The sequence below is a fragment of the Coturnix japonica genome, chromosome Z, assembly GCF_001577835.2.
Source record: "Coturnix japonica isolate 7356 chromosome Z, Coturnix japonica 2.1, whole genome shotgun sequence".
NCBI lineage: Eukaryota > Metazoa > Chordata > Aves > Galliformes > Phasianidae > Coturnix > Coturnix japonica.
The window spans coordinates 48,542,412-48,565,501 of NC_029547.1; the positions used below are offsets into that span (position 1 = coordinate 48,542,412).

The following is a 23,090-nucleotide window of genomic DNA, read 5'->3' on the forward strand; positions in this document are numbered from 1 at the left end:
TGATCCTTGTGGTCCGTTTCAACTCTGAATATTCTGTGATTCTGTGACATTTCCAAGTAATTCTTTTTCTTTCTTTCTACCTCATTCATTGTCTGAAATTACCCAGCAGAGCCACAGTCATAAAGTAAATGGCTGCTGGTCCCAAATCTCATCTGGAGGCTTGAGGTTGCCTTTAATTCCTCTTGAATCCCAGTCTCAGTCAGCCATCAGAAAAAGTGTCTGTGCTAGGTCTCCCTAGTGCCTTGAGTGCTAGAAGCCCCAAATTTATATGTGGGGAGCCTTGTGAGTGGGCAGAAATGATAATATCAAATTGATGAAAAGGAGTCACAAGAACAGACATAGTAGGAGCAAAAGGAAATCAGGACTCTGACAACCACTGTATTTTTACGGATGCCAGAGAGGACAAGGTGAGTCTACTCCATGGTATACCTTAGCTGCAGAATAAAAACTGACTATAAACTTCTAGGTCAGCTCAGAGCTAGCCTCTGTCAGGCTACCAAGCTGCAAACCTCCACCTATAGTACTGTGTCCCAATAAGCAGTACGAACTGCACTTGCTCCCTCTGACTAATAAAAGTGCATTACAAGGTACCTGCCTTGTTTCTGCATGCAAAACAGACTGCTTACTATCCCCTTGAGGAAGCAGCCTTTCAACGTTATGTCCTCTGCCCTGCCTTGCCAACAAAATGTGAAATATTGACAACCTACAGTGGAAGAGCTTTATGCAGACAGAAGTGAAAAGCCAAGAAAGGGATGAGTCAGTAATACAGATTATTCAGTGTTACAGCTACATGATTGCTTGGGCTGCTCATCTACTGGGGATGACAGAGGACTGGGGAAATCTGGAAAATCACCAGACCTTGACTATCAACCCCAGCTAGATGCAAAGTTATATTCTACAGTCTTTGGCTACATAGAAGAAGACAGGCAAGAATACTCCTGCACAAGAAAGGGGATACTTCCAGAAGGGCACAAAGTACTTCCCACATTATTAAAGATGTTAACATCATAGGGCTACAACCCTGGCTCTTTGGTCGCTGAACTTTAGAATACAGCTTGTGAGTACAGTTTTTGGGTGCAGGCTGGAGCTGTTCTCAGACTTGCAAACACCTTCTTTCTTCCCTGTTACAGAAGTCAGCCTGTTTATGTTTGTTTCCTCCACAGCAGTTTGTAATTCTCCACAATGACCAAGTCCAAATGCAGTACAGCTCATTTTACTTAATGAGAAAATTAGCACTCCAAATGAGTAACTGTTTTGCTTCAGGACCACAGCTAATGTCTCTACACAGTGACATGCAGGTTCCAAAAGATGTGCCTGGAAATCTATAGCTACCCTGAACACAGTTACCTCTTCAACATGTTCTTACAGTCTGGATAATGGCCTGCCTGCAGAAAAGTGAGCATGCATCTCCAAGACACAGCTAGCAAAAATGCTGTATTTATAAAGAGAAAGAAGTGTGGTAAAGCAGGGGATAAATAAAGGAAAAAGTAAGAGTTTGTCTACAAGAGTTAGGGGAAGGTACAGACTGGAGGCCTATAGCCTTATAAAAAGTTGAGCTTACTATGAAACAAAAGCATCTGCAGTTACTTTTAGTATGTCAGCAACAAATAAAGCTCAGTGTAGACAAGCTCAAACTCATTTGTTTTCTGCTCTAGTAGAATCATGCTCAGATCAGGTTGAAGCATTGCGTCTTTGTTAGGAAACAGGCAATTAGTATATTTGTGCAAGGGGCTGCATTCCAAGTCAGAAATGCCCAACTTACCACCTATGCAGAAAAATGCAAAACAGTAAGAAGAAGACCAAAATTAAAGGAAATCCCGGAAGGACAGAGAGAAGCAACACACATGCAGAAGTCTGGTAAACAGTAGAGCTCTATACATGTAGCTGCCAGTAGGACGAGTCTTCAGCGTTAACATTGTGCATCACTCTTTCTAGTTTCAGCTACAAACCAACAGCAGTGGTGAAGGGCCAGAGCATCTCTCACTCCAGTGTCAAAAGAAGGCCCACTAAGGCATCATAGAGAGTAGTAGGTAACACTGTCAGCTCAGGCACAATATTCAGTCCTCCCTCCCTGGTGTGCCAGGCTGCTCACTGCCCTGTGTAACAGGATACCTGTGCAGGCAGTCTCCCAATGCAGTCAAGGGAAGCAGAGAAGGCTGAGTTACATTACAGCAAGCTCCTCTAATTCCACTCACTGTTCCATGCAACTAACGTACTTCTAAGCTAAGGTAAGCCCAGCCTCCGGGAACAAAATTCTTTACAACTCCCATTCCTCTCCTGCTTCTACTATTTTCAGACAAAGATCTTCAATTAATGTGAAGTGGGTGTCAAAATCCCTGGGGAAGCCTTGGCTTTGTTACCTGCAACCACTGCAGAGCTGTGCCCCACAGGGGCTGAGCAACCCTTGCAGACAGACCCACCACATCGCAGTTCAGGCTACCCTTGTCCCCAGGGACAAGCCTCTGTCTCCTGCTGTCCAGCTCACCATGCCTGCTGTGTAAGGACAGCAGAGCATACCACCCACCACAGGAATACCGTGCATAGCAGGCTATTGCACCATGAGTGCTGAAAGACATGTCCTAGGGCTGCTGGCACCCTGCTCCAGTGTGACTAAGAAAATTTCAGCTAGAAAATTACTTCCCTCAGGCAGCCACTGGGGAGAGGCATGCGCTGGGGGAATTCAGGGCTTCAGCTCAGGATACCCATGCCTCTCCTCAGTTTTCTTGTCTCCAGGCACACCCACCATTACCCTGGCTGAGCAGAACTCTGGTTCCACCAGATCTTCCCCCTGCAATATAAGGCCTACAACCATCACCTTCCCCTTGTGACTTTCCCAGCTTCTCTTCTTTCTTCCAATTTCCCAAATGCTTTTATATACAGGAAAGGAGAAATCAATCCTAGCAGCAGATCCCCAGTCAGAATCACCTGCCATCACCAGGAAAGGATGGGGATCAGACAAGAAAAGGAGCTCAATGACAAGGAGCATCTTCACACATAATGGCAAAATCACATGCAACACCAGGCGTAGACCCGTGTGCCTGTGGGCATGCTGGACAGCTCTGCCCTGTACTACAGCAGTTTCAGGGAGAACAACCACCTCACTGTTTGCTGTCTGCAACAGAGACGTTCAGAGTACTTTAGGATCAGGCCATCAGCAAAGGGATTCTGTTGCCAGAAAACCACTACCTCCAGGCACAGAGTTGTCAGGAACAATCTGTATGAAGCTGTGCATACTCACGTGGCCATGCAGGTCAGTGTTTAGCAGCATCAGGGCACACGTGAGACAGTGAACTCCATCTGCAGAGAGACAGAACCAGTCACATGCAAACTCAAGATGGTACCCTTAAGAACTGATGAAAAACAAGCCTCATAGTCTAATTGAGTCTGTTCTTTTAATGATAATCTGTTTATCAAGAAATGCGAATAAGTAAATGAACAGTGAGGCCGTTCCACAGTTGCCAAAACAGAGAGACCTTTCTTTCACCTTTGAATGAATGTCAAAACTATCTTACAGCACCCATGAATGAAGCATATGAGACAGGAAACTGCTGAAATCAGTACCACGGCTTGAATCAATTCCTTTTTGTTTTATCTGTTTGAGACAGAAAGTGAAGACAGAATACAGCTATTTTTCTGTACGGTTCGATAGAACATAACAATTGTATGTTTTTCTCCCCCTCTGGCCTTCTCCTCATTCAGTGGAGAATTCTGATGAACTTCAGCCAGACATTTTCACTGTCTAGACTTCGTGTTGGGTAGTGAATACTCCAGCAATGCCTAAGGAGGTCCAGCATGTAGCACAGGTCCTCCCACAAGTCACCAGAAGAGACACGTAGTATTCCTGACTGCACCCCCAGAGTCACTGCAGTAGACCTTGGAGTGTTAGTAAGGATCACCATTTGCAAAAGTAGACACCACTCTTATGTTCCTCATTTTCCAGGCATTTATTTCAAATTCAATCTCCAAATGCTTAAATTCAGTTTCCAAACATCGATTATATTAGGAAAAATAACTTCTCCTTTCTCTTGTTTATAAACACCAGATGTCATTCTTCCCTTCTCTCATGAGGTGAGAAAAGTGATAATTTTTAAAGCAAAGACACCCTGTAGTGAGCTGCAAATAAAATCTCTTGTAGGCAAATCATGTACAGATTCCTCTGTGTTGTAAAAGAAAAGAAATGGTGGATGGGGATATACATAGCTTAAAAGTCAGTAAGACAGTATGATCACAGGCCTAAGGCCATTACCAAAGACATCCCTCAAGCCAAGTACTGTTTTCTTACTGTGTTTGTAGAGGGCCTAGTACCCAAGCAATGTGGCAGAATTCTAGCAGAGCATGGAATGAAAGAAGTACTATTATCATCACTAACAGCAGTAAGTCTGAAGCAGCTTGATTCTGAGACTGTGGTGCCTCTGTTCAGGTCTGTGCACTTCTCCATAGCAGCCTACCTTCCCAATTCCAAATCACAAATATATTCAGAAAATTAAGAAGGGAAAGGGGAAAAGAGAAAAGCAAATGCAATCCTGGATTTCCCCCGAAAGAAACGAACACCACATTTCTGTGGTGCACCACCTGACTACTGACAGTGGAAATCCAACATCAAAATTAAAACCCTACACAAAGTCTACAGAACTTTAATCCAGATGCTTGTACAGGCTCTGAACTGGAAATGTACTTTCTGCAACTTGGGCTAGAGTAAGGCAGCCACGTCAAAACATAAATCATTGTTTTAAACTATAAATGACAGGCTTGTTCTTACTTACTGCCTGTAATGACTTAAAATAAGGCATAAGTACGAGGACAAAGATAGTATGGGAGCAGATCACGTCTTATTGCTACCTATTCTCTTATCTGATGGGCAAGCCAGTGAAGCTAAAGAGACACAATGAGGACAAATACCATCTCACTTTAACAGGGTTAACCACAGAGCAAGGGTAAGTAAACAAGACCGTTCTTCCAAATACAGGAGCTCCTACTTACTTAGAGAACCAAAGGCACACTTCAGCCTATGCATATTCCTTTTTCACCCTCCTTCCTTTCTCAGCTTTCTGAGTGTGTGATCAGCCAGCACTGGAATTACAGTCACATTCCTATGCTGATGTGGCTGGCTGAATTCAGGAGCCACGCCAGCTGACAGTCTGCCCTCCTTCTGAATGCCAACTTTCTTGAGTTTGATCTGTGTGCTTGTTTGTTTCTCACATCAGATTCCAAAATGACTGAAAACACTGGCAAGGAGACAGCATTCTGCCTGATGTTACTAAAGATGAAAACATGCCAGGGTCTACAGCACCCAAAATTCACCCCCATAACTGGCAAGAATAGGCATTTGCAGCATCAGTGTGTGAGAAATGACAAGCACTGAATGGTGTATAAAAAGTGAACTGTATTGCTTTTAGATAAGGTGGTATTCTCATTTACTGTAGCTACAGTGCAGGTACCCACACACACTCAGAGTCAGTGAGACCGAAAAACAGCAGACACTTAAATCTGTAGATGTTAAAACTAAGAATTTACACTGAAGATACCTAAAGGCCTTTTCACATGAGCACGTGTGGACAATGTGAAGGGTTTCAATACTCACAACAGGCAGCTTCTAAAGCATGGCACAGCAATTATACATCACCATACATGCAACCATACAAACAAGGTGAGGATAGAGGAAGACTAAACATCTTCTTATAAAAAGCAAAGTTACCTTTAGAAGAAATGGTGTTTGGGTTACACTGATAGTATCTGCTGGAAAAGTGGACTAAAACTCTCTCTCGTTCCTGAGTTTCTCCAATAAGTGAAAAGGCTTTAAAGAAACTCCTAAAAGAATTGCATAGAAAGGAGAAATTAAAATCATAAATCCTTTTATCCCCCTCAGATGGGGGGAAGCATATGTAGCTATACAGCTGAAGAAATACATAAGCACATGCCCAACAGCTGGCTCCATGAAGCCTGTCAAGGTAAACAGACTATCAACCCATACACAGTTAATTCCAGCATCACAGTACATGAACCAGGAGTTAAACTACTACTGGTCTTAACCATGGAATACAACAGTTAATAAGCAAATTTAATAAGTGAACTAGTTTTTCTTCATTTTCAGTGTTTTTTATTTCTTCAGGGAAGACACTGAAGCAGGTCATGTACAACATACATCCGGGATGTTCTCTGCCATTTTCACCTGCACCTTTTAACTTTATTTCTATTACTATTTCCATCAAAATCAGAGGAACTAATCCAGGCAGTGAAGTGAGGCACATGCACTATTGACTGGGAGTTAGGACTGAATGTGAAGTCCTCTTTCTCAGGGGACATGTAACACAGCAGCCACAACGCAACAGTTACATTGGAGAAGGGCAGTGTGTCCATATGCCCTGCAGAAAACATGGGAAGGAGGTCAGAAATTTCTCCTGTTGGACTTCAGTAGCAGAAAGAGCAACACCTGCCTTGCTATTTCTCCAGACAGTCCTGGGCAGAGGACAGGTACATACGGGGGCACAATCTATGCAAAGAGAGGAGACATCTTCATCTGCCTCTTACCCACTCCACTATTGCTTCTGCTAGAAAAGCCAGCCTTTTCCAGCCAACTCTCATGAAGAATCATAGAATCACAGAATGGCCTGGCTTAAGAAGGACCTCAGAGATCACTTTGTTTCAGCTCCCTGCTGTGGGGCTGCCCAGAGCCACATCCAGCCTGGCCTTTAATGCTTCCAGTGATGGGGCATCCACAACCTCCTTGGGCAACCTGTTCCAGTGTGTCACTGCCCTGTGTGAAAAACTTCCTCCTCATACCTAACCTAAACCTCCTCTGTGTTTAAAACCATTCCCCCTTGTCCTATCACTGTCCACCCTCATAAAGAATCAGTGCCCCTCCTGTTTATACACTCCCTTCAAATATTGGAAGGCCATAGTGAGGTCTCCCCAGAGCTTTCTCATTAACTTCTGCACTTGCCAAAATCCCCACATCTGCAGCCAAGAGATGACCTCAGTGCTATCAGCCTACACTTATTTGTCAAGATGCTTCTAAGAAAAGCCTGAAAACACAGAGCCTCTGGGTCTAAAGCAAGAAGGCATACAAAATGAGCACCTAACATACAAATTTTAAATGTCTCACAGGACTGAAATAAGCACCAGATCTGAGAAGTGAGGAATATGCCGCTGAAGCACTGAAAGTCTATCTACCCTGGAAGAATAACTATTAATTGTTTTTCTTTGATGTAAGGTCAGAGACAGGCCATACTTGCAGTGATCTCACACCCATATAGAGTGTGATCTGCCTGGTAATAACTTCTTTCACATGCAATGTATTGCAAATAACTAAATTCACAAGTACATACAACTGAGTCTCTGCAGGGCTTCTCATCCAACCCCATTTAATTCCCTAGCTAGACATTTTGAAAACTAGCTGTCCCAGCTCTTCCAGCTCAGACTCTCTCCAGCAATAGCCCCTGCTCATACTTGTCACCAGACCATCAAGCCTCTCCTTGTCTTCGGAACATTTGCCCACCTGAAAGACCCTTGGATTGGTAAATGGTGGAACAACACTTGTTAAATGAACAAGAAAGATGCATGAGTGACACAAGGTGACACACATATAGAGAGTAGAAGCTGAGCTGGGCAACAAATGACTGTCATTATATCCTGGACTCTCCATCAACTGTGTTACACACTATACAACAGCTTCACGCAGCCTGGAGGTAATACGAGTCTGGGCTGCAGCCATGGGCTGTGCTGTGCCAACATATCACCATGGTTTAACAAACCATGGCTCACTAGCAAGCCAGAAGTAATGGCACAGCTACTTCTTACTCCTGCACATGTGAGGCAGCATACCACTGGGGTTCAAGCTGATCCTTTGACTTCAGACCATCCTATCCACTTACTGCGCCTGACAGCCTCTGCAGTTTGGCTTAGGTTCCTTGAGTGTCTAAGTATCAAGCCAGAGAGAGCATATTTTAGAGAAGGTCACAACTATTAATATTAACCGGAGATCCACAGGGAGAAGAGACCGCCTAAAAATGTGCTGCAAAATAATTAGGTGTTGGATTTCACAATTTAAAAGACGGGTATATTTAGAATCACGCCTCAGGGCACCTAACACCCAGAACAAGAAGCCAGCATCCTCCACCCTGCACAGGGTTGGCGCTCTGCTCCTTGAAGCATACAGCACTGTAGCACTCTGTTAACCCTTCCGCAGGTGTGTTCCCACTGCCATTAGAGTGCAGGACTCGAGTGCTGTTTTTTTTCCCTGTGCACCAGGGCATGGTTCAGACGTAGTTGCTGGCATCTGACCTCCTGGAAATTATTTGCAAGGGGACTGACAAAACCCACAGCCTTCCAGGGTTTGTACAGCTAGTGAAAAACAATAATCCTCTAGAGTAACGCAGGTCAGATTGAAACTCACTTTAAATCCCTCTCCTTTTTCTGTCAGCATTTAACTATCTACCAACTGTGCCAACAGGCCACTTCTACTAAAATTTGGTATGCTGTCTCCTACGAAAAAATACTGAAAACCAACATTTGAGGCCTAACTCTGGTATAAAAAGGAACAAAACTTGAAGGATGGGTTTTCAAACACCTACACTGGCAGCAACCAAACTCTCACAGGCATTTTCAATTCAGAAGCTTTTGTTGTTCTGCATATTTTTAGGTGCCTCAGGGCGACACAACAAGAGGGCTGCTGAGCCACATGAAATCCTGGCCCCTGCTTTGCACTGTGCAGCTGAGCAGAGCAAGCTCCAAAAGGCACTATTATGGTAATATATATGGTAAGCACCATATAGCTCAGCATGAGCAACAGCCTCATTCCTCAGCTGTGCCTGGCAGTCCTCCTGTTTACTGATCTGTCATTTTTCTCCCTATCCTGTGTCAAGGATCATACCTAAGCAGGTTCACCCAAAGTCCTCCCTCTCCAGGAAATGCCACTGCTCCAACAGTGCTGCAATGGTGGCACATCAAGCCAAACAGGAAAGAAATGCTCCATCCCAGAATATGTCAATTCCCTCTCTTTACCATCTAAAACTCCCACTATTCAATCAGGACAGCACAGCACTGTCATTAGAACAAGAAGATCAGGTTTGCAAAGAGGCATATACCTGAGTGAGAAGTCCAGCGTCATGCCTGTGAAATCAAAAAACTTAAGGTATTCTTCGGCCACAAGCTTGCTGAATTCATTGCTTTGAACAAAGAAACAAAAAAAGAAAGGTTAGTCATTCAAGAGTGAACTCCCCCAAATCAGTAACATGAACAACAGGGCACATGCCCTCACATCAGCACGTACTTTTTACCCAAATGCTTTGCCACATCAGAGCGCTTGAATCTGTCCAGATGGTAGAGGCGTTTAGCTAGGTGCCTGGCTGCTTCCAAATTGCTGCTGCTGCCATTGCTGAGATCATGGCCAAGGGCTCCAGCAGCATCTTCCTCTTGAACTTTATTGCTCCCCATAGCAGCACTGGAATCTAACACCATATTCTGTAGTCCAGCATCGCTATCAGATACAAAAAATGTGGAAAGAAAAAAAAAAAGTAAGATGACAACACAGTTCTGAGAAGGATTTAATTCCTCTTAGAATAGAAGGTAATTAATAGTACAGAAGTGATATTATGTGATAGAGCATGTACCAATTAATTGAAGGAGTTCTGTAGAACAGGGACATTTATTTAACCATCGGCACAGGATAACAGAGTTAAACACAGAGACCCAAATAGGGGTTTTCTATCCCAGGAACACACTGTGCTCCACACTCACCTTTTGAATATGCCATGTCCAAAACCCGCTCACTGAACAGGCAGCTATTTGCTACAGTCAACCCACAACTGCACCAACAACAATGACTTCTCATTTACTTCTTGAGCTAGTATTTTTTAGCTCAGTCACCTGCAAGCAGCAGGTACCCAGTGAGTTTGCGAACAGTATGAAGAGGCCACTGTATAAGTGAGATGTTAGCCACTTTTCACAGGAAAATGCAGACAACCAGCTATGGTGTTCAGCAGCTCCACGCTGACTCGGCAGAAGTCCATTCCTCATTCTTCCCCAGTTGTCCTGGAAACAATGATACTCCCCAAATAACCTCCCCAGAAGTCTTAGCAGCATCCATATAGCCCATACACAGAAGGCATCCCACTGGGAAGCTCCACCAGTGAGCAGCAGGACTTGCAGTAAAGACCTTGGCATGGAGAACTGGAGAGAGACACAAACCACTGGGCCAGCCTGGAGAGCTGCTCATTTTTCTCCTGTTCCCTCATGGCAGCAGTGATTTCCCTCATCAGCTGCTCAGAGTCAGGATGTTCAGCATGTTCAGCAGTACCAGGGCACCTTATATAAATCATACACTTATAGATTCCTCCTACTTTTACTACCAGAGGAAAGTTCTGGCTAAGCTGTGTATTGCTTCTCCCCTCAAAGAAGCAAAAACCTTCCACATAAGAAAGCGTACCCCCACATATACCTCCCTGCACACGGAAAAGCTTTTTCTTTTTTTTTTTAAAGTCCCTAAAAGCTTTTCCCAAATACTTGTGTGAAAATTCATGCACAGTCTCAGTTCTGTGTGTGTGACAGCCTTTCTATTTATTTATTTTTTTTAAAAAGCACCATACAGAAATTCTTTTCACTAAGCCTTAGTTTACAGGGAGCTAATGAGCGATCAACAGAGGCCACGTGCAGGGCAGATATGAGTGGAATGAGTTAAAGATGATTTTAAACACAACACTTTGACATGCCAGAGTTTCATGTGTCACTGCAATCTTCAGGCTTGACAAGCCACAGTCAGCACAACTGATCATTCCAGCAGCAATTATCTACCAATTCACTGGAAGGTCTGCTAGTCATTTATTAGCTCTCCAGTGATGAGATTTTCATGCAGTGTGAACAAAGAACAAAAATATTTGCTATCCCGCACACCTCCTTCAACACATATCATCACTTGTGTCCATATGTGGTTTTCCATATATGGTTTAAGTGAGGGAGGTATGTAGTGCTACTGGAGGAAGAAGCGTTACCTACAGAGTAACACCAAATGGAACAATCAAACATACCTTCACTACAACTTCTCCTTTTTTCCTCTCCCTCCCCATCTCTTTTTCTTACAAATATGTGTTTATTTAAGCGCACATAATAAGGTGCTTTGTAAGTATAAATAAAAGGGCTTCATTCTCGGTGTTCTATCATGAGATTAACGTTGAAAATACAGCATTCAGAACACTGCCCACAAGCCACCCCAGAAAGCAAACAAAAAAGACCGTCCTCACACTGGTGTTTTGGGAAGTACCTCCTTAGCCCTCTTCAACAAAGGGCTAGCCAACATCTGAAATTCCTTTACAAATAACTAATTTTGCTAAATTTGGTCTACTCCAATCTTGTGAAGAAAGCAAATTCCCAGCTCCTCTGACATGTGGCCAAAGCAACACCTTATCCATTTGCACCTGCTACAACAGGTTTCAAACACCCATCTCTAACACTTAACAAGGGCAAAGGATAACCAGGTGAGCTAACACACCCACAGTGCCTTCCACACACCAATGCTACTTCAAAAGCCAGGCCAACTCGTGCAACCTTGTTCATAAATCACAGCCCTGTTTCACCACCACTCTTTACTAAAGGTAAGTATTTATAGCCTTGAAAGATGGCCAGAGCTGACAAGGAACATCTGCAGTCTGCTAGGAACAAGCGCACTGCAAGAGTCAACAATACCACAAACCTCCAGAAGTTTAGAAAGAGAGGAAGTGCCAGTGTCTGCCACTTAGTAAAATGAACCGTGGAGGAGCTGCAAGCTTCTGTCCTGCCTCTCGGGCCTGCCATTCAGATGCAGAGCAGGAAAGCTCAGCAAGAAGCTGGCAGAGCTGCACAGAAACCTCATCCTCCAACTTCCCCAGTTTAAACTCTTCATCCTTGGTGAGAGTCCTGGAACACATAGTCAGATCACAGCTTCCTTCCATCACTCTAGCAATCAAGTAACTTACTGCTTAATTAATAAATACAAGAAGGCGGTCAAAATGATAACACAGGTTATCTGTAAGCCTCATGTTCTGGGAAATTGGAAAGAGACTTCAATTCTCAAGTTTTCTACACAGTGAGTAGACACAGCTTGTGCCACCAACGGCATACAAACACTTTTTGTTCACAGCATGGCTACTGCAAGCTGACATTTCCATGTTCCTCCTGGACAGGTCAATTTAACAGAGCCTGGAAGGTGCTACTCATAGGAAGGGCTGACATCTCCTAGCACCCTCAGGTTTTGCAGGTACATTCTTTCTGTCTGTCCTTCACTGCTGAGTGCAGATACTGACACCATTTTCCTTCTGCAAAGTGCCTATAAAGGACTTAAACCAAAGGCCAGGAGAGACCCATGTTGCAGATAGGCCTGACTTGTATGGTCTGCAGCTTCTACACATCAGAAGTCCACAGCAGCATTACTAGCTAAAGAGAGGCAAGAAAGGGCTTTAAACAGAGAGCATGACTGGACATGGATTTCTCATGCAGCTTTACTCTTTGTCATATAAAAGTGAGAAACTTTCACTGACCAAAGTAAACTGAAAATGTAGTAAATTATATTTCACATAATCCTGTTTTCAAGGCCAAACTGCAGCAGTACCACTGACAACTGCCTTCACAGCAACAGCTGCTGATCTTCATCCAGAGACTCTTGTACTAATCTCTTCTATCAGGAAACAGAAGCTACAGAAAAACAGACCTCTTCAGCCTCACAGTGCATGGGCTCTGGCTTGAAACCAAGTCCTTAAACCTCTTTTCTGTCCCCAGCAATGACCCATCCTCCCTACTGCTTCTGCCAAAGCACTGTTGTATTCTCAGCTGAGCATGCACATGCTCTGGGCCACTACTTCAAGCAGAAATTACAGCAATTCAGTGAACAGCCACTGCAGTAAATTCAGTGCTGACTAACAGCAGCAACCACCCCCCCATACTCACAGATTAAACATGCAAACAGCAACATCTGCAAAGCTGCCTTCCCATAACACGCTTCAACAGCCAGGAAGGGCCTGAAACACTTTGTAGTGTTTTCTTTACTTACTCCATTACTGACCAGGTGCATGGGGATTTAGCTCCTAACACCAAGATATCCCATTCTGCTCAGCACTTGGCACATCTGATCTATTTAAGAATCTTCTATACTAACTTTTATTCTTTTCTTCTTGATGTTGTTTGCAAAATTCAAATCCTCCACAGTGACACTGAAGAGGGTTGGTGAACAGCTACAACTTCCAAACATCATCTGAGCAAGATCACTAACCCAGAGGTAAGGGTCCAGGCACACTGTATCTCAGTTTCTATCTCCCAGTCTAGAGGACTGCAGTTGGAAACCTCAACGTGTGTACCTACATTGTTGGGCACATCAGACCATGGGATGCTCATAATTTTCAGCAAACCTGTGGGGAAATAATTCTCAGTTTTGTCCCACAGAGAAGCATGTTATTATTCTGCATTATGGTGATCAAATTGAGCAGCCACCACAGCCACCAGCGAGAAGATGCTCGGGGCTTGACCTAAATTGGGATTTTTGGACAGAAAGGAGGAGGGAAGGAGCAAGGGGTTCATAATGCATTTTTTCTCTCAAATGTGCACGCCTTTAGTATCAGCTCTGCTTCAAAGCAGGCTAAGTCAGGCATTTGCCAAAGTCCATAAGAGCAAAAACACAGCAATTATTAAAAATAAGGAAGGGTGGAGAAGACTTCTGGCTCACTGAAGCTAGGGCCTGAACAAATGTTGTCTGCAGTAGGAATGCAGCATCTGCCAGGAAGCAAAACCAGGGCTGATAACGCTGCACACTACACTGCTTGTTTTTTGAAATGCCTTCCCCCCAAGTCTTTTGGTTCCCAAACAACCCCCACGCAGCTCACACCTTGCAGAGCAGCACAGATATCAGAAACACAGGAATCATTGACAGCAGCCTGGATTGCTGAGCCCAGCTAGGCTGTGTGAAAAATCCCTCCCTAAGGGAATGAACTCCTGCCCCACAAACTTCCAAAGGAATGCTGATACTCAGCCAGCAACTCGCTTCCATGCTTCAGAGCAGATGAGGCACAATTTGTGGCACTGGCTGAGCTGTGTTTTGAAGGAGCTGAACAGCAGTGCTTAGACAGATTGGTCCCGAAGGGAGGACCCAAGCCTCAGACAGAAATTAAACCCTGGCAGCATAAGGGCATGATAACTTGGTTCCTGTTGCAAATGACAGGCTGAGAGCAGCTCTGAACTAGGTTTTCTAGAGACAGAAGTGAGCACAAAACCATATCAAGCAACAATTTACCAGTCACCTCCAGTTCTAGGGCTCTTCCAAAATAAGACCACGGGAGGTTATAAAAAAATAATGCTTTTCCCTTGTAGATGACTCATTGTGCAGTTTCATTCTGAACTGTTTAATCAGCTTTGAAGTCCTACGAAAGAGTTCTCTTCAAAGGCATGCTTTGAAGTAGATCACTCTTTGAGGACTGGTGCAGCTGCACCTTGCCACTGCTCAGTTCAGGGGGTGTCCATGAGCACACACAGAGGCAGCATGGACTGAAAAGACCTGAGACACCAAGGAGCTGTGAAGAGGTATTCAAGCTACTTCATGTCACAAAGGGTGGAGACAAGAACAGATAATTCCCACAGTCTGTTATTGGCTATCACTGAACATATACGCATAGTCACTTTCCAGCACTGAAATGAATGGCGTTACTTAAAAATAACCTCTTGCTCCCTATGATCAGATGCCTTTTTATTTGATTAAAAGAATTCCTGCCAATCGTAAGCGCAGAGCTAACTGCTAAAATGTTCAGAACATGCCCGTTCTGGTAGGGTTGGACTGCAAATGCTGCTTTTACAGGATTGCAGCACTAGGACACAAAGTCCCACCACACAGGGACAGGATTACAATCATTTTAGGAAACAGCATGTCCTTTATTATGCTGGCTCACTGCCACCCAACTACAAGTGTTTTGCTAAAAATACTCCAGGTTTGTTTTCCTTTCAGCTTCAGGCTACTTACATCACTTTGGTAGGGTTAGAGACAGTAAAGTGCACCGCGGTCCCCACTCTTTTCAAGTGCCCTCAATCCCAACAGCCACACCACAGCAGGAGGAAAGGAATCCACAGTACCTTGAAGCTTGACAGACAGCCATATGTGGCCAGTGGACATGGCAGCAGCCTGCACTCAGCGCTGGCTCAGGCTGGCAGGTGCCTGGGCTTGGGTGAATGGAGGCTTCCTGACCCACATGGCTTTGACTTTAATGGAAATATGCCAATACATGGCAGCTTAGTGGAGTCGCTGACAGTGTTATACAGAGTGCTTTGTGCAGTGAACTGATCAGCTGCTCCATGCTCCCCTACGTCTTTTTTTTTTTTTTTTTTTTCCTTTTTGTCTCAGTCAGCTCCTGGATATTTGTTTTGTTTGTTTTGCTTTTGGAGGAGGCTGGGAACTGAAGAGGCGAGGAGTCAGCAGCCCTTTTTGCCTAAAACAACAGCTTATTTAGGAGCTGGAGGCACTTTCACAAAGTCTCACTGAACTTGTACCATAAGCACTGTGTTAACCAGAGCAGGGCAAACCTGCATCATGTGCTGAGAGCTTCACCATGAGACACCAAAGCACCCACCAGCAGGGGAAACTACAATGCCAAGTGGGCTAACATTTCTAACATGACAAGGGGACAAATCTCTAGCTTCCAAAGTGCTAACACCAGCTTCAGGAGAGCCCCAGAGAGGGGCTAAGAGCCAGCAGTGTGCTCTGCTGGCCAGGAAGGCCAAGGACAACCTGCCTTGTATCAGAAGTAGTACAGCCAGCAGGAGCTGGGAAGTAACCATCCCCCTGTATTCAGCACTGGTGAGGCCACACCTCAAGTACTGCATTCATTGTTGGGCCCCTCACTTCAAGACAGACATTGAGACCCTGGAACGTGTTCAGAGAACGGCAATGAAGCTGTGAGGAATCTGGAGCACAAGTCTTATATGGTGAGAAGCAGAGAGAGCTGGGATTGTTAGCCTGGAGGAGGCTAAGGCAAAACCCTATCACTCTCTAAACTCCTTGAAAGGAGACTGGTGAGGTGGGGGTCAGCCTCTTCTCCCAGGTAACAATAACAGGAGCTGTAGTTGCACCCAGGGAGTTCCAGGCTGGATATGAGGAAAAACTTCTCCAAAAGAGTGGCGATGCAGGAGCACAGACAGCCCAGGGAGGTGGTAGAGTCATCATTCCTGGAGGTGTTATAAAGAACTGTGTGGATGTGGTCAGTGGGCAAAGTGGAATGTGCTGACAGTAGGACATGGTGATCTTAGAGGTCTTTTCCAACTTTAATGATTCTATGACTTTGTGATTCCAAAGAAACCTACCCCTGCAGGTTGTGCCACATTGTCTTTACTTGGACTCAGTGTTTCTGTGCCAGGCTATTGCACTTTCTTGGCTCAGTAACCAATGGATTCAGCCAGCCATGCACAGAAAATGCACTCCAGTATACACGTGCTTGCTGTCTGGCTGCAGACACATTTGATGCATTCACTATTTTGTAACAGTGAGCAACACTTCTCATAAAAGTTCTCCTTATTCCAGGCATTCTTGCATTTTGAGAAAAAAAAATATAACAACAAGTATAGCAGTCTCTGCACCTTTGAAAAGGTGCATGAGAAAGACAACAGCCTGCATGCACTGACAGGCAGGATCAAGACTGACTTCTGCTTCCTTTAGTCCCCTCAACCCTTTCCGGAGAACAGCCCCTTCTACCACAGAGTTGCATCATTCTATCTTTGCAAAAAAGATGAGCTCATTTCCTAATTCCAGAAACTGCAACTGCTGTTGCTGTCATTGCAGTGATTTGAGAAGTAGCTTCAATTTTCTAAATGGGCATTTTCAAGTGAGATCTGGCATAAAAAAGGCAGCTATGGAGATCTCTGCTTCTGTGAGATGCTGCCAGCAGCCGGCACAGCAAGAAGCATGACTTACCCAGTCATCACAGCAAAGCCAGCTCATGAGCAAGCACACAACCAAAAATATACCAGCTTGAGAGAAAGCTGCAACTGCTCCCAGCCTACACCACTTGAACACACACATCCAGATGAAGACAAGGAAGAAACCAAATCAAACGTTAGGCTGCAATGTGCATTCAAGCATCCAGTGTTTATCTGGACCAGCTCTTATTCCCCACATGCTTCACCATAGGTCCAAAGCAGTGGATAGAGTGGCAGTACCTTCTGACAGCATCATCCCTCCTAGGTCCCCACTGTCATTGTGATGGCACACATGAAGGCCAAAACACAGCCACTTCAGAACATAGGGATCTCAGGCAGATTTTTGCTAAACAAAACACAGTCAAGTCATAAGTTGAGTATTCAAAGGGGAAAAGTCCTACCAGGCTGCAGTTGGACAGGCTAATCAAATTAATGAAGAATGGTTACCCATTAAGTATGCAAATCCTGCATCCCACATTTACAGTGAAAATCCAATATAAGCTACCACTGGAAAAATAAAAACAAAGTGCACTCTGAAAGCCAGAAGTGTAAATAGCATGCAGAATACTGATAAGATGGGAGAGCAAATTCAAAATTGACTTTACATATTAACAATGTTTACTATCTCTAAGGAGGAGTAAGTAGAGCACCAGTAAACTATGCCCTGGAAATGACCCACATACAGAAGAATGAAAACAGCTGTTTTCAGAATGAACTACTACCAGGATTTGAGAGGTCCAATCCATTAAGAGTAGCCTGACAATCACTGGGAACCACACTCAGAACTCTTCTGCATCTGCTCTGAGAACCAGCAGATTGCTTTAGGGAGTTTGTTTCCCACCATCACCCCTTGAATTACAAAGGAATGCATATGAGACTAAAATTGTGTTTGCATTGCTAGAGAAAACAACAACAACAACAAAACCAGGACGTGCAAAAATTGCTGAGCAGCAGCAGTTCTTTGAAGAAGATGGCAGGTGGCAAATACTTAGCATGTTTCAGGATTTGGAGCTGCTATACACATTTTTTTCTGCAATCTCCCTGGATTTGGAAAAATGTTGGGTTATATCCTACCATTAGAGATCACACTTTCCAAGACAACTTAGGAAGATAAATGCCAGAAGTTGGATCTTTTTCTTTTTGTTCTGACAGTAGAAAGCAAGGGAAGACAGAATGAAAAGTCTGCTACAAGGAATGCAGGAAAATAAATAAATAGATAAATAGATAAATAAAGATTAAAACAAATTCTCTGTATAAAGTCAGAAAGCAGAAATCTGATCATCACAGGGAGAACTGCTTGCTTTGAGACACAGCACTGTTCAGTTGCTCACTGCATACATAGCAAAGACACCTTAGGGAAAGTGAGTTATATTTCTATAGAAATATGTAACCTTTCTCCCACTCTGATTCTGTACAAAAGATTACACCTCCTTTGGGCCACACAAATTCAGGCTTAGCATCTCAGTAGAACCTTGAAAATACTCTATTGCCTCTGAGAAAGAGTAAATCCCAGGCACTGAGCCTGAGCCCCTCATCCTTCTCAGCATGATGCCAAACAGGAGCACTGCCCTACCCTGGCATGCAGGTGCAGCTGCAGGGATAGCTCACAGGTAAGAGGACCAAATGCCATCCAAATACAATGTTACTGCCTCTGCAGGCTGTGTGAGGACCCCATGATGTTCTAATAAGATGAAGGCTATTTCCACGTCCTCGCACACTTTCCCTCCTCCCAATTCAGCCCCCGTCAGCTGGGGAAATTTAAGCCTATCTTAAGTGCAGAAATTTGTTTCTCCCCATTGAAATGTCTCAAACACAATTAAGAAAGAGATTAAAACCCGCAATAATGACCGGAGCTGGAGTCGTTCCCAAAAGAACACAAACTGCACACACATCTTCCTTGAGGTTCCCCTTCTCCCCACATCTGAGCCAGACGCAAAGGCCAAAGAAGCTCTGCTGGGAAAGGACTTGCAAGCAAACTTTCTGCAAGGGGCTGCACGGCTTCCCCCAGCCAGCTGCAGCCCAGGGCAGTACACTCAGCCCTGCACAGCTTGCGCAAACACTTACTGCATTCAGCCATGGCCAGCAGCTGGTAGGGATGAAGTATCCGGACGCCGAGGAGCCCATAGGAACTAGCAGCCTGCAAGCCTTTAATCTTTTTCTTTTTTTTTTTTTTTTTTTTTTTTCCCTCGTTTTTTCAGTTATGAAGACATGTGACTGGCTTTCACATACCAGGGCTGACCCCTCCCAGAGCCAGTGATTTCCTAAGAGCTGGGAAGGATGTTATCCTCCCGCCCGCTCGGCAGAACACGCGGTCACTGCGGGCTGTGAATTACAGCCTCACGCCACCTAGGGTCCGCGTGCCATTAGTGCCCGCGATCCTTCCCGAGTCTCGGGCACGGCGGGCCGGCCCCGCTCCCAGGCCACCAGCAGCCCCCGACTCCCCTTTTGCAGCACAGACGCTGTGTGCCATTTACAGGTGTCAAGCTCTCTGCTTCCGTATCCACTCTCTCCTCCCGTGCTGAACTGAGAACTGCCAGTGATTTACAACCCGTTCCCCCACCAACTAACGCAGGTACTGGGAAGCGTACTCCGCCTAGGCGCTTTCCCATACGCTCTATATGTCACGGAAATATCCGCGCGCAGGGAGATGCTGCGTTTTCGCTTTCGGTTTTCGTTTCCTTCAGCTGTCAGCCCGCCCCCCTCTCGCTCGCCCCGCTGCTGGGCGCAGGTCTCGAGGACCCCCGGCGGCTCCACTCCGTACTGCAGGCGAGCACGGGCCGGATGGGGCTGCCACCCGCCCACCCGGTGCTCGAGCACCACCACGCTCTCTTAGCCTGTTCTCGTAGGAAAGGTGTTCCATCCCTTGGCTCGTTTTTGTGTCTCTCCTCTGTGTATGCTACAACAGGTCTACGTCTCTCCTGAGCGCTGCACATCTGGATGCGGGTACTCCAGGTGAGGTCTCACCACACAAGATCACCTCCCTCACCCTGCTGGCCAAGCTTCTTTTGATGTAGCCCAGGATATAGTTAGCTTTCTGGGCTGTGAAGGGACACTGGTGGCTCACATCCACTTGCCACCCACCAGTAGGCCCAAGCCCTTTCTAGCAGGGCTGTGGTCTATCTTTACATCCCTCAGCTTGTACTCATAGTGGGTGCAATCACGTGCTACCACGACCCAGGTACAAGACTTTGCACTTGGATTTGTTGAATGTTGCATGAGGTTGCTTCAGGTAATTCAATAACACATGCAATCCCTTAGCAACAATATCTGTTTGCTTGTCAGCTATGTCTGGTTCACCTGAGCATCACAGTGATGGTCCATCTTCATCCTCACCTAAATAAATCCAATGCAACCCTCATCAATCCTATTCCACTCCTCAACAGCATGCTGCAACACCACAGTTCTTCCATGGCTTCATTACTACAGAATACATGGTTTACCAGCCATCTGTGCCCTGGTATAATACAATACAGTTTTAGACTGTCAGATTGGGGGGCAGTTGATTAGGCTATTGTTTGGAGGATTACCCATTTGGGTACACCTGTGCCTGGCTGCTCTGCTGCAGCTACACTCTTTTATCCATACCCACCATAAGACAGCAAGCTCTCAGGCTTTGTACCTAAGAGTCGTGCAGATTGCAACAGCAGCTTGATTACAAACACACTTCTGTGAAAATTTTTGTTTTTCCAGTAAGGAGAGAAGCTCTTTAACAAGCTTCTGTTAGCATTTCTCAATCACTGCAAGTCTGAGCTCGAATGAACTTAATTCCTAATGAAATCCACACTAGGTGGGCAATCAGCATGTTTCCAAGCTCTGCCTAAGCTCACTTCATCCTCATGACAACTGCTGTCTTGTGAATCTTACCCAAGGATACTTTTCAGCATGAGGGCCACCTAAGGCAACACCTAAGGCATCTAAGGGTAACATATCAGAGTATGCACACTGCTTGTCTTCTGTTTCTTCACAGTCTTATGGCAGACACAAGTTTCAGTGGAAGAAGGAGCTGCAAGTGTCAGGACTGACCTCAGTTTTTGACTCTAAGCTCCTTAGGAAGCTGACAAAACTACTTCTGAATTATTTACACTTGCACAAAAGAAGTCTAAACATATAAAAGAGGTTCTGCTACAAATGCCCAGGAAGCTCAGACTATCAGTCCCATCTAAGGGCTATTAAAACATACTGTCCTGTCTCTGGACGGAAGAGACTCAAAGCACCTTTGTCACTTGCAAGATCTCTCACCCCCCCACTGCTTTTGGCTGTACCCCTGTGCTGGTCCATCTCCCCATCTCCCTTCGACAACACCTTATGAGGAGATTTTCTCATGGTGTGAGTTTCTAGAACTATACAGAATTTTCTGATTACTTAGCCCAGTGTTTGCTTCTCTCTTTTCTTACTTGTCTCTCCTTTTGCCTGAAACTTCAAAGTTTTTGCAACACTCCTTCATCTCAGTCAGTTTCTAGTGCACTAGTTAAGAAAATCAGCTAACTAGTGCAGTTACTAGGGCAAAGTGGGAGCAAAGCCTCACTTCAACAGAAGCAACTGGAAAAACTCTTGCTGATCTCAAGAGAGGTAAAAAGAGACAAACCTTTAACATCCAGATCAGGAGTTTGTTTGGACAACTCATTAGAGCACACAGGATTTTACTTTTACTAAAATTGCTGCTTGCAAATTCAGGTACAAGTGAAAACAAGAATGCTCATCTGCATCGGGTCACTAACTCCTCTGTGACAATACAACTCATCCTTTTTCTTGTGGCAGAATCAGAGTATCACAGAGAAGCCTACAAAAATTTGTGTATTTGTACTTCCTAATAAACAGCAGGTTTGGATGGCTCTTTTGTCTTCTGCCGCTCACTCTGTTACACTGGAAATCATTTAGTGTACAAAGCATGCAGTGTGCAGAATCATAATTATGCTCTGAGATGATCTGCTGAAGTACACATGGATTAAGAAAAATTAAGCACAAACATAGAAAGCTCATCCACTACTTTTACCTTCCCAAATGAGGAACTTCTGTGACATCTCCTCTGAAGAGTGTTTCGCTTACATTCCTTAAGCCATTGGCAATCCCTTCACAGCAGCTCTTCTCTTCCCCATCAGGGGGAAGCTCAAAGACATCCATCTGTCCTGAGGCTGAAGTCCGCTCCAAAAACTGACTGCCCTCCTTCATACGCTGTTGGATCATTGGAGTGAGTGGCATCTCAAAACTGAAGTAGCTATCAGGCTCTGAGTACAATGTCTCCAAAGACTCCACGCTATAGTATAACGAGGCATTGTCTAGGATGTTTTCAAACTGCGAGCTGTACAGATCAGTGGAGACATCAGACTGCCTCTGTCCAAGGACATCTTCATATCCTCCCATGGCTGCTTCCCCCTCCTCCATCATCCTAGAAATTAATCACAAACAGCTTGTTTCAGTTTGGCAGCTAGGTTTGGACCACTGAGAAGACCTCCTCATTCCCCACCTTTGAGAAAAGAAAGGTCTGTGCTTTGTACAGGACAACAGTGGACAACACACTAGCATCTCTTCTCATGCTGCCTCCACTTCTGGCAGCACTGTCTTCCTCTCTGCTTTTTACAGTCTGGGGGATGAGAGAGGATACAGTCTGCTGGGCAAGAGGCAGGAGGGAAAACACTACAAACAGCCTAATGTAAGGGAATGTCAGTTTCTGCACTCAAATTCACAAGCTCTCCACTAGTACCATTCCCCTGGGCCATGATGGAGGCTGCATAGACCAGAGCCACATGCCCACGTGGGCACTCTGTGGGGCTGGAGGAAGCCTCTCAAAACTGTGAAGAAAGCAAGATCCCAGACCACAGCTCACAGAGCATCAGGTAGGCAGTGTGCACTTTGGTTATTTTTTCAAACATTCCCCCATTTGAGACAATCCAGCAGCTTTTTATATGTCTCATGATGAGATTTGTGTGCCCTCATGTGGCAATAAGGGCCTGAGGCCTGGGGGCAGATTTCAAGTGTTTGCAGTACTCATCTGCCATGAGGGCTGAAACCAGACTGGCTCTAGCACTAACCAGAGCAAAGCACTGAGGGAACCAGCACGCTGGCTGGCCCACAGCCACCGGGGGCACCCAACATTCCATCACAGACACAGTCAGAAAGGAAGAGCAAGCAAATCAGGACACACTTACAAAGAATGGCCCACACCACTCTTCCATGTA

The 23,090-nt window shown here is 45.0% G+C and overlaps 1 protein-coding gene across 8 annotated transcripts in view; it reads right to left on the reverse strand.

The window, feature by feature from the left end:
• Window positions 1-23,090, reverse strand: part of PSD3 (pleckstrin and Sec7 domain containing 3) — a 138,773-nt gene that overhangs the window by 89,707 nt on the left and 25,976 nt on the right. For all 8 annotated transcript variants that reach the window (XR_004305693.1, XR_004305692.1, XM_032441494.1 and 5 more), the window contains 5 exons: window positions 21,908-22,300; window positions 9,269-9,475; window positions 9,084-9,164; window positions 5,696-5,808; window positions 3,239-3,297 (listed from right to left, as the gene is read on the reverse strand). Coding sequence is in view for 6 of the 8 variants with exons in the window: in XM_032441494.1 (XP_032297385.1) it covers window positions 3,239-3,297; window positions 5,696-5,808; window positions 9,084-9,164; window positions 9,269-9,475; window positions 21,908-22,300 (853 nt within the window). In the remaining 2 variants the exon portion in view is untranslated. The remainder of the gene's footprint in view (window positions 1-3,238; window positions 3,298-5,695; window positions 5,809-9,083; window positions 9,165-9,268; window positions 9,476-21,907; window positions 22,301-23,090) is intronic.